This window comes from Cyprinus carpio, chromosome B14, assembly GCF_018340385.1.
Source record: "Cyprinus carpio isolate SPL01 chromosome B14, ASM1834038v1, whole genome shotgun sequence".
Taxonomy (NCBI): domain Eukaryota; kingdom Metazoa; phylum Chordata; class Actinopteri; order Cypriniformes; family Cyprinidae; genus Cyprinus; species Cyprinus carpio.
In genome coordinates, this window is record NC_056610.1 from 3,922,775 (window position 1) to 3,934,639 (window position 11,865).

General features: G+C 39.8%; 2 protein-coding genes across 2 annotated transcripts; both read right to left on the reverse strand.

The window, feature by feature from the left end:
* Positions 1 to 1,863: 1,863 nt before the first annotated feature.
* On the reverse strand, positions 1,864 to 2,504 carry LOC122139557 (uncharacterized mitochondrial protein AtMg00860-like). Its single transcript, XM_042737706.1, has 2 exons — positions 2,464 to 2,504; positions 1,864 to 2,365 (listed from the first exon to the last, which is right to left on the reverse strand). Exons 1-2 carry the CDS (start codon positions 2,502 to 2,504, stop codon positions 1,864 to 1,866), a joined length of 543 nt encoding a protein of 180 aa, XP_042593640.1.
* On the reverse strand, positions 2,472 to 4,850 carry LOC122139570. Its single transcript, XM_042737771.1, has 2 exons — positions 3,025 to 4,850; positions 2,472 to 2,967 (listed from the first exon to the last, which is right to left on the reverse strand). The coding sequence occupies exons 1-2, from the start codon at positions 3,825 to 3,827 to the stop codon at positions 2,715 to 2,717; spliced, it is 1,056 nt and encodes a 351-aa protein (XP_042593705.1). The 5' UTR covers positions 3,828 to 4,850; the 3' UTR covers positions 2,472 to 2,714.
* Positions 4,851 to 11,865: the final 7,015 nt, after the last annotated feature.

The window sequence follows — 11,865 nt, forward strand, 5'->3', positions numbered from 1 at the left end:
AGTAAAATAAAAGCAGTCCCTGCCCAAAAGTTATTCAAATCACTCTCTATATCTCATGGGTCGCTGTCCAACATTTGTACGTGTAGATCGTCTAACCGTCTCATTCCCCATATTTACAGGTTCTGAAGCTGAAGCAACCCAAACACTATATTGTACAGGGTCTTGAGCCGTGACTATAGGCGTGGTATTAAAGGTACTAGGGGGTGCTAAAACTTCCCCTTCAGAGGCAGCACACAATTTAAGTGCATTACGGTGTAGAACCTTTTCCTTCCCTCCCTGTTCAGGTCTTACCCGATACACCAACCCAGTCTCTCCCAATGTTCCTATTACAATATGGGGCACTGGACTCAACCAACCACACAACTTTCCCCGACCTTGCCTATTTCGGTCCCTAACCCAGACTCGCTGACCATCTAACAAAGGTACATCCTTAGCCCCACGATCATAAATCTGTTTCATTTTCTCAGCAGCCTGATCAATGTTATTCTTAGCTACAGCATAAGCCCACTTTAACTTTTTATAATGATCCTGGACCCACCCTCCATGATCCCACTTCTGCTGATCAAACACTACACCTAACCCCAAATCTACCGGGATCCTCACTGTACGCCCAAACATCAGATATGCTGGAGCAAACCCTGTGGCGCTATGAACAGTGTTGTTGTAGGCTTGCATCAGCTCAGGGAGGAAATCAGGCCACCTATCCTGTTTCTCTTGTCCCAATGTACGGAGCATATTTAACAATGTCTGGTTAACACGTTCTACCCTACCATTTCCTGCAGGGTGATAGGAAGTAGTTCGACTCTTCACCATTCCATATAACAGGCAAAACTCCTGAACCAACTCAGACTCAAAATTTGGTCCTCTATCTGAATGGAAACGCAAAGGGCAACCAAAGGTCTGCACCACATGAGTCCAAAGGGCCCTCACGGTGGTCTGGGCAGTCTGATCTTTTGTTGGAATTGCCCATGCGTAGCGTGTAAACATATCTACCATAACTAATATGTTTTGGTAGCTATCATTAGGTCGTCCTAAGGACAAAAAGTCTAAAGCCACCACTTCTAATGGACAAGACACTGCAATGGGATTAAGGGGCGCTTTATGACTGTCCCTACCCTTCTGCAGGCTGCAGGCGACGCACCCAGAATGGAACCCTCGCATCATCTCCTCCATCTTAGGCTAGTAGAAGTGGGACCGCACTCTAGTCAGTGTACGTTCAACACCTGCATGGGCCAATGCTTCATGATATCGCCTCTACACCTCCTCTTGCTGGATAGCTGGACAAACAATCTGCAATTGACACTCATGGGTATTTGGATCAATCATCTTTTTGTACAACACTCCATCATGGATTGCAAGTCGTGATACGTGGCGAAGCAACTGTTGTGCCCTCAGAGGTAATGCTCTTCTCTCAAAGGTGGTTGGTACACTGGCAGACCTTACATACCGCATAACCACCTGAAGTTCATCATCCCCTTGTTGTGCCTCTCGCCACTCATCGATCCCCAAAATACCAAGAGTGACGGCACCTCCATTGGCATCAATCTGCTGGACCTCTGCAAGCTGATTCTGCTCTGTTATGGGCACAGGTAATCGGGACAAACTGTCTGCATTGTCATTTTCCCGCCCCGCCCGATATTTCACTACAAAGTCATAACTAGCTAGTTGGGCCACCCAGCGTTGTTCCACGGCCCCGAGCTTAGCTGTTTGTAAGTGGGCCACAGGGTTGTTATCTGTAACTACTGTAAACTTTGATCCAGTCAAGTAATCTTTGAATTTTTCTGTTACAGCCCACTTCAATGCTAATAACTCTAGTTTAAAGGAACTATAATTTGAATCATTTCTCTCTGCAGGGTGAAGGCTTCAGCTAGCATAAGCAATCACATGCTCCCTTCCATCCTGCACTTGTGACAGAACAGCACCTAAGCCTTGGTGGCTGGCATCTGTGTACACGACAAACGGTAAAGCGAAGTCCGCATAGGCTAAGACAGGGGCTTTTGTCAAGCAAGACTTCAGGGTCTCAAATGCAGACTGGCATGTAGTGGTCCACTCAATCAGACGTGTACCAGACTTTTTATCTACAGGAATGCCAACCAAGAGAGCATTTAGAGGTTGAGCGATTTTGGAAAAATTAGCAATAAAACGCCTGTAGTAGCCTGCAAGGCCCAAGAAGGCCCTTACCTCCCGAACTGTGGCAGGAGTAGGCCAACCTTGGACTGCTGCTGTCTTCCCAGGGTTAGGATGTACGCCAGCCTTGTCCACCACGTGGCCGAGAAACTTCACCTGCTTTTGGAAGAGCCGGCACTTGTCAGATCTTAATTTTAACCCATAATGGGACAGCCGCTGGAATATCTGTTCAAGATGGCTAAGATGGGTAGAAAAGTCAAATGAGTACACAATAATGTCATCCAAGTACACCAGAAAAAATCCATTAAATAGCCACTTAGGCAACGTTGCATTAACCACTGAAATGTGGCAGGTCCATTGCACAGACCAAAAGGCATACGCCGAAATTCGTATAGCACCAAAGGGTTGGCGAAGGCAGTCTTAGGACGATCTTCTGGGTCTAAACGCACCTGCCAATACCCACTTGCTAGGTCCAGAGTACTGAACCACTCAGCCTTCTTCAAAGTGGTCAGAGTCTCCTCAATTCTGGGAAGAGGAAAAGCATATTTGTGGGTGACGGCGTTCAATTTCCTATAGTCCACACAGAATCACCAACTCCCATCCTTTTTCTTCACCATCACCACTGGGGCTGCCCATGGACTAGCACTCTCAGAAATGACTCCCTTATTCAACATGTCAGCCAGCAAGGCTTTCATTTCTTGATACATCATAGGAGGCAATGGTCGAAACCTCTCCCAAATGGGAGGCACATTTCCAGTGTGGATCCTATGCTGTACCACTTCTGTGTACCCCACATCCAACTCACTCTCAGAGAAAACTTTAGACCATTTTCTCAAAAGTGCATCGAGGTCTTGGCACTGCCGTGTGGTCAAATCAGATCTTTGAGAAAATTGACCTATATCAGGGGAAACTGCATCTTCTACGAGGAGGCTAGCTTCAGTAAGCCTCACCTCCACAATGCCTTCAGTATTCAAGGTTAATCCAAGGTCCCTGCAGCCATGAATATCAGAGCTATTGATTTCATATAGCCGTCCAAGCTTCTGATATTTTCCTACGAAAACACTGTATGGATGTATATTACAGAGTCTCACAGGGATTCTACCACCCCTTACCATGGCAATTGTTCGTGCAGCAGCCACAGGTTGTTCAGACACAGGCTCCACAAGTCCACAGTAATCACGCTGTCGCAGACCCATTCGAGCACGTCCCCAGACCATAACTTCACTCCTTGGTGGAACACGTACACCTCGTCTGTTAGCCAACCACACATTGCCCAGTAACCCATCTTCGTGAGTGCATGCTGCAACACGCTGACAAACTGCCATGACCTGCTGCCATGCTTGTCGTTCTCTGGTACTCTGGAACAAAGATGAAGACTGCACCTCATTCTGAAAGAGAGCACTCCAACATTGTGAAATTACGTTCATACCAATTATTAAAGGGTTTGTAGAAAATTCGTCTTTTACAATGACAACACCCCGCTCTGAAACTTGAACTCCAGCAACATTAAAATCAAACGAAGCATATCCAATATAGGGGATTTCTAGGCCATTTGCAGCTCTTAAAATCAAAACAGGGGCTTGGCCCAACTTATACTGAGGGAACTTCTCCTCAAACATACTCTGTTGCATCAGCGTGACTTGAGAGCCGGTGTCCAACAATCCTGTACACTTAATGTTCTGAATCATAACACTCACCATCGGACAGCCACCAATGAAAGAAGAAATGGTCCTTGAATTTTCTGATAATCTTACTGGCCCCACCGCCTGGACCTCTGCAGCAGGGCAAATTAGTTTAAATCTCCATTAGGCAGCACACTTTCCTTGCAATACCTTGCTATATGTCCTGACTGTTGACAACGCCGGCAGATCGGCCTCCCCTCTGCATCCCACATATTCAAGGAAGACTGCCCCCTTCGTCGCCTAGAAGAAACAGTTTGTGGCTGGAAAGGTACATAATTAGGTTGTGCATGATTTAATTGTGCCACTGGACTAGATGACTTCAGCTCCTTCATCATTTCCTGTGTCAGTTCTCGCATCTGTCCTTTAACTTCCTCCAGAATGTCTCGCTTTAATTCAGCTTTCCAGTCAGTCTCCTGTAAGCGAGAATCAACCCTACCAGGCCCACCTTGTTGATCTTCAACAAGGGCCCCTTCTGGACTACGTCGCCGCAACCTACAATAGAGTTCTCGTAATCGCAACACAAACATCTTAAAAGATTCATCTTGTCTCTGTCTGCAACTAAAAAAATGTGACCTAAGGACAGGAAGAGGTATTTCTCCAGCATACAAAGTGTCTAAATGCTCAAAAATCGTATTGGCTTTATCCCTATCTCCATCAGCCAAAACGCTTATTTCCCGCTTTGCATCACCACCCAGGGCACCCACTAAAATTTTAACTTTCTTTGCTTCAGGTACTTCTTGTGCTTCTAAAAGCCCTTGCATTTGTTCTTTCCAATCTCCATACTTCAAATCACAATCAGCACCCGTAAACTTGGGCACCCAAGGGGCACCAGGAAACACTGGCATCATCATTATTATATATTTTTTTTTAATATTCTATCAAGTGCTGTTCCACCGTTCCCGTATCTGAATCCTGCCGACTGCGCCAAATTATGTCAGTGGCCAAATGTGTCTATAACATATATTTAACTTTTGTAGCCAACTACGCCACCTAGAGTGGATGCTGAGACCCCAGGAACTCAATATTAAAAACAGGTTCTTTATCGGAGGAGGGAACAGTGGACACTAACACCCAGGAATGCTCAGTAGAAGGACAATTTATTACAATAAAATTAGTTGCAAGAGAGATATCAAATTTATAAAAACAACAAGCAAGTAAAAACACAACACCACCACAACAACAGCATTTAATAAATCATCTACTACTACTCCTTATTACAACTAACGGCTATCCGTTAACACTCAGTCACATATATGGATCAGTATCAGCCCGATGCTGGAAGACAAAAGATGAAAAAAAACTGCCAGCATACGATGTCCAACTCACATCAACAGTTTAAAAGCGTATTAATACAACTGAAACTTCCTTAACAATATTGGCCAATTCAAGAAGTCACACAGGTAAAATTATGCATAACAGAATGGTTTTCGTCCGTTATGAGGCAATAAACTAAATTGGATAGGCGCACCGCAAGGTAGAAGTCAGAGCATACTCACTGCATGACTGGACAGCAACCCTGCTATCCAGTCCAATGTGTTCACGGCAGAAGAACCACGTCGTTTTCTTATCGTCTCCCAACACTCATGATAGTCCCTCGCAGCCGGCCCTCAGCCCGTCTCATATGCTGCTACTCCAGCAGTGTTCCGCGAATCGTCAACTTTGTGGTCCCTCGTCTACAGTGTGCTGCAGTCTCTCATGGCCATAAGCCGTCTCAACACGAGTGAAAGTGAAACACAAACACTCACGCTCTGATGCAGACACAACGTGATTTCTCACTCGCTGGGTTGACTTCGGTTACGAATACACGATGCTGCCACCACCCATCTCTGTCAGTCACTTTTACATCTTTTTATAAGGGAACATATTAACCGCTCCGCCTCAAAATCCATCACTTATTAGTTCATTGATCTATCAGGAATAGAGGTGTGGCTATGGGAAACTGCTTTCAAAATAAAAACACAGCAAATCAACACGAAAGAAAAACAACGATTCACTCAAAAGAAAAACACAGCAATTAAACGTGATCATGCATATATAAAAAATACATTGTGCAACACCTTTGCTCCACAACATATATATATATATATAACACACTATATTATATATCAAATAGTGTGAATAATTACAGTATCCAAAATACAAAATAATGTTTTGTATTTTTACTGAAATCATACTAATATGCTGCCTGCTGCAAAATGTGTTGAAGATCATTGCTTTACACACAGAGATTAACATTTGAACAATCACAAAGATAGATACAAACACAAACAGCACACAGCTGTATTACCAATGTATAAATAATAATGTTTCAACAAAAGCTAAAGTTAATTTCTTCCATTGAGCTTTTATCTTGGTTTGGTAGTATATAAGACACTTTGGCTGACTCATTTATTACTTTTGCTGAATGGATAATGGCAGACTTAGTCTAATACCCCAAGCTTTGTTACAGTCCTGCATTTTAACAAGCACTTTACTAAATCACCCAACAGGTATAACACTAACAAATGTGTGTGGCTTTCTTTCTTTTTCAAACCATAAAGAAGTATGTTTTTCTGTACATTGATTGTCCGGGTGGTCCAAAACAAACACTGGATACCAGTTACTTTCCTTGAATGGACAAACACACACACATTTGAACTCCACAGAAGAAAATGTCTAGAATGAAATCAAGGTGCATAAATGTGGGCATTAAAAATAGGTAATGAAAATAAAAATGAAAATCTATATAATATTTCCTTTGTGGTATATGGAATAAATATAAATATAAGGTTTACCGAACTTAATTGAGAAAGGTTTTAACAAAGCTTGTTCAATGAACCAAAAACAATTGTTGCACATGCACAGTCATAAACAGTTATTGCAGAAGACACTTTGCAGGCAGCAGACAATTAAAGTCACAGTTGCAATAACTTAGGACATTAAAGAGACCTTTTACTGACTCTGAAAAACACCAGAAGCAGACCAGGGTCCCTGCTCATCTACATGAACATGACATAGTCCTGCTTGAGGACTGCAGAATGGCCAGAGCATTAAACAGCAATGTCCGTAATGTACGAAGCCTAGGATAGTGCTACAGAGAGACGGGAAAGACAGCTGATCATCCTTGTAGGCCATGAAGATGAGATGCACTTTAGTACTTAAAGCTGCTGGTGGCTACCCCAGATACTGGCTACTACTTTTGATCTCTTTGTTCATAGTCACATTATTCTATTTCTGCTCATCAAATGTCTGTGAAAATTGTTTTGTTTACATTTTGGTTTGGTACAGGTCAAAAGTTTGGAAACATTACTATTTTTAATGTTTTTGAAAGAAGTTTCTTCTGCTCTTCAAGCCTGCATTTATTTGATCAAAAATACAGAAAAAAAAAATTAATATTGTGATATATTATTACAATTTAAAATAATTGTTTTTAAATGTATTATACTTTTTAAAATATAAATATTTTGTAATAACAATATACACTACTGGTCAGTAATTTGGGGTAAGTAATTTTTTTTCTTTCTTTTTTTTAAATAAAATCAATACTTTTATTCAGCAAGGATGTGTTAAATTGATAAAAAGTGATAGTAAAGTAAATATATTATTAGAATATATATTATTAGATTTTTTTTTTTTTTTAATAAATGCAGTTCTTTTTAACCTTTTATTCATCAAATATATTAGACAGCAGAACTGTTTCCAACACTCATAATAAATCAGAATATTAGAATGATTTCTAAATGATCATGTGATAGACTGGATGTTACATGTGACACTGAAGGCTGGAGTAATGATGCTGAAAATTCAGCTTTGGATCACAGGAATAAATTATTTTTTTTAAGTATATTCAAATAGAAAACTATTATTTTAAGTTGTAATAATATTTCACAATATTACTGTTTTTTCTGTATTTTTGATCAAATAAATGCAGGCTTGATGAGCAGAAGAGACTTCTTTCAAAAACATTAAAAATAGTAATGTTTCCAAACTTTTGACCTGTACTGTATTTATGTTAATGCAAATATCTGCATATGTTAGTCAAATGTGAGAGGACATTTCTTTTTTGCTAAATTTATTTTAAAATGTAGTTTATGCCTGTAATGGCATGGTTACTTTTTCAATGCAATGGAAAATGTCTTGCTTTGGCAAACACTAACAATTATGTGATTAGATGCAACTGCTACAGTCTTTATTCAGTTTGTGAACTTAATATGCATTATGACATTTTCACTTTGTTGGTTTGTATGCATCTCTGGGGGGCCTGGCAGCAGCATGGTTTGTTCAGCTTGAGAAACGAAGGTCATTCCGGGCCATCAACAGGACACAAGGTCCTCCTTCTGACCACTGACCACATCACTCCTGAGAAACTATCAGATTTCTCTCATGTTGCACTTTCCAGTTCAGAAGCTGAACTAAAAGAAAGCAGCCAAGCATGCTCTTTTACAGCCATATCCAAGTAAATTTGCTGCGAGATTAAAGTTTCAGTCTCTGAAAAAAAAAGAAAAGCTATTACACGGCTCTTCTTTTGTTGGTAATATCAATGCGACATGCTCGCTGTAGGCTTTTAAGTTCCTGGTGTGGCAAAGAAATCCTTTTAAATGCAGATATGTAATTAATTCTTCATGTTTAGGGAATTAAACATATCTTAGAATGCAAAGGCCGGTGTGAAAGCGCTGTAATTTTATTATGTGGCAGATAAAAGAATGCCATTGACCCCCACCTCCCTGCTACACTGTATGCTAGCGCCATCACAAAACACTCTGCGCCACTACAAATTCATTTCAGACAGCGAAAATGCAAAGTCCATCCTATGATAATAGAAAACAATCACAATCAGGGGCGCTTATTCTCCAGGGTACAGTCTGCAGTCAGCATAATGTGCCCAGGCGGGCGCAGTGAACATAAAGCGGTTTTCAGAAACAAAGAGAAGGAGCAAGAGTGCATGCCAGCACTTATACATCACAGACATATTATTAACCTTCACACAGCGAGGTACTCAGAGAGAAACAGTCTACAGAGAGCTCATTTCTGGCCTGTTGCGAACAGCTGTGTCATTCACTCGAGCAATATTTCACCTGAGCTAAATTGAACTCTGAAGAAGAATGCAGTTGGGATAATTGTAGCATGTGTTATGCAAGTGTAGCTGGAGCTCAATGTCTTTTTTTAATTAATAAAAACCAAATGAAAGGGTGAAGGTTTTCCCCCCATTTGCTAGCTCTGGCTAATGTCTTGTAATTGACTCTGCAATTTTCTAATTGTGATTGCCATTTTAATTTTACTCTTGACTGTGCAACTAACAGTGTATAATAATTAAAATGGATTGCATACGGTGTACCTGCATGATTCAGCCAGGCTTGAACTTAAACCATAAGTTAACTATTAGGAAACTAAGAGGCTGTAATAATTTATCACAGATTAGAAACCTTTAGATGAACTGTAAATGGATAGTTAAAAATGATTTTAGGATAAATTGTACATGGGAAAGTTTTCCCCACCGTTTTTGCTTTCACAATTTAATTTAGATGACAAATAAATTTTTAGAAGTACAAATATTCTGTGTAGTCTCTCAGATTATTGTGTGGTTATCGTGCATGCACAATAATTATAAAATAATTTGCAAAATGCTTTTTAAAATAGTTTTAGATGAAGCAGAGTATTTCACACTGCAAGACTATATATAAATATCTATATAGCTTTTATATATATATATATATATATATATATATATATATATATATATATATATATATATATATATATTTTTTTTTTTTTTTTTTTTTTTTTTTTTCTTTTCAAATGTCTGGCTATATACTCTATATCTTTCTTTTTTGTTGTGTTTTACTCAGTGGCGAATACCTTTTTTTCCTTGGATCCCCACGGGATGTGTGCCTCTGTAATGAAAAAGGTTCCTGCTCAGATTTTTAAGTGTATGTTCCAAGTGGGGCAGACACTTTCTAATTTAGAGGAAATTTGGTAAAATGACTAGATTTTTTTTTTTATCACTCAGCCTGAAGCATCATGTTGTGGTTTGTGTTTTCCACCCTCAAGTGCAGACAAATGTGGGTCGTTTCCAACCCAACTGTAGAAATTAGCTGATAGACATCAAGGCAGATAACTGAGACCTGCAGCATTAGAACGGGAAAGGACATTAATCTTTCCAAAATTAAAATCCACGCTGCTGCATTTAGGATTGAGGCCACCACCGTACGCCAGCCTCCCGACCGCCAGTTTTGATAAAACTGTTTAAGGAGAGGGAAGATTTAGATAAATTGCCCATGGTGCTACTATAAGTGCAGTGGAACAGAGGAGGGGTCCCTGTTAACCATGAACACGTGGATATGAGCAGGCTGTTTACAGCGACCCCAGTGAGGCCGTCAAGACCACCAAACTGATAATCTGCTTGTTATTGATGTCAGGGATCCAAAAGCCAATGCTATCTGCATGTGTTGCATACAATGTAGTGTTTGTGAATGATGTGGTGTATGTTTGTGCTTTGGAAGTGCATGGGGTATTCTTGGCTTTCTTGTTGGAGGTCAGCACTACTGGTATATGTTCCGGCACAGACATGTACTGCTTCAGTTGCTTAGGGCTTTGGAGAACACAAAGTATTTCTTGCTTTGAATGATCCCTAAGAGCCCAGAACTCCAGCAGCGTGATCACAGGGGGCTGGCCTGCTTCATGCTCCAGCAAACACATGAAGAGTGTATAAGTCAATGTAGCCAGGCATCGGGTTGTTTGGGATTAGAGATCTCTCATGCAGCTACCTGCAGCTAATGTCCTGAACCTCGTATTGGTATGGTATCAGTGTTGAAATTAACAATTAGAAAATATACACAGTCACCATGTTTTATTTCCCTGCTGCATATGTTGTTGTTTTTTATGTTGGTTCCTTAAATGGATGCTAATGTGCTGGTGTTCTCACCAGATTTCTAAAAGAAATCAGCCAAAAAAAATTGTAAATGTTTTATGTGTTTCAAATGTCATTGGAATTTTTACTTGCCCTGTCAAAATGGTTACTGCATGGCCCCAGTACGAGAAAAAAAAAAGTTGTTATTTTCATTGTTTACCACTGTTACCCATGAAACCTTGTATTTTAATAAATAATATTAGATAAAGACAAATAAACAGTGTCGAATTGAGTTCAAAACGAAAAAAAAAAAAAGAATAATTTAATGGTATTTTTTATTAAGTACACAAATATGAAAATGTGTTTGTATTATATGTGTAATGTATCAATAGCAAGATATAAACATATTTCAGATACATTTTAGTATATTTATTTTTCACTATGTTAATAGCTTACATTTCAATCTGTAATTTACAATATGTTAAGTTATTGTGTTACTTCAAAAGAAGTGTACTAATATGAATTTGAATATAAATTAGGAATGACTTGAAGTCAAGGAAATCACAGAATTTTTTTCATTTTGGGTGAACTTAACCAGTAAGATTTCCTTGCTCAGCCAGCCTTTAGTAGAGAGATGTTTTGCTGGTAAAACTATAGTTTCGCCAGCTAAACCACACTAATACTATATAGCTTTAACCATCCAGCATGGAAATGTATAAGGTGTATATTTTCAGTAGGTTTGACTCAAAAAGTTGGAACTTCCATATTGGAAGCGTTTAAATATTCTTCTCTGTTGAAAATCATGCTAGAATTATAGTTTGTTTGCACCTCATTTTCTGAGCATCAAATGTTTTTGTGATCCGACATCTGACTAAAAGATATTAATTATGAATTTCCCAATTTCCACTTTGGATGGACTGCAGTAAAAGTGTCCTTGTCTAAAAACACATTATCTAACTATCCTTGCTTATAGGCAGAAAAATACATGGATGCTTCGTCTGTCTGCTCCCATTTAATCATAATCTCCCCAACAGACCTCCATGAAATTGACATTTAGGAATAACTGGACAAGTGGAAAATAATACAATTCTATTGTCTGTACACTTGTGGCTAGTGTTTGTCTGGATGTTAGGGGTGGGTTAGGATGCCGATGGCAAAAACAGCAGATTACCAGACTTATGGCGGTGAGATAGAGCCACCAACCCAACCCAGCTTATCTCCAACACCCAG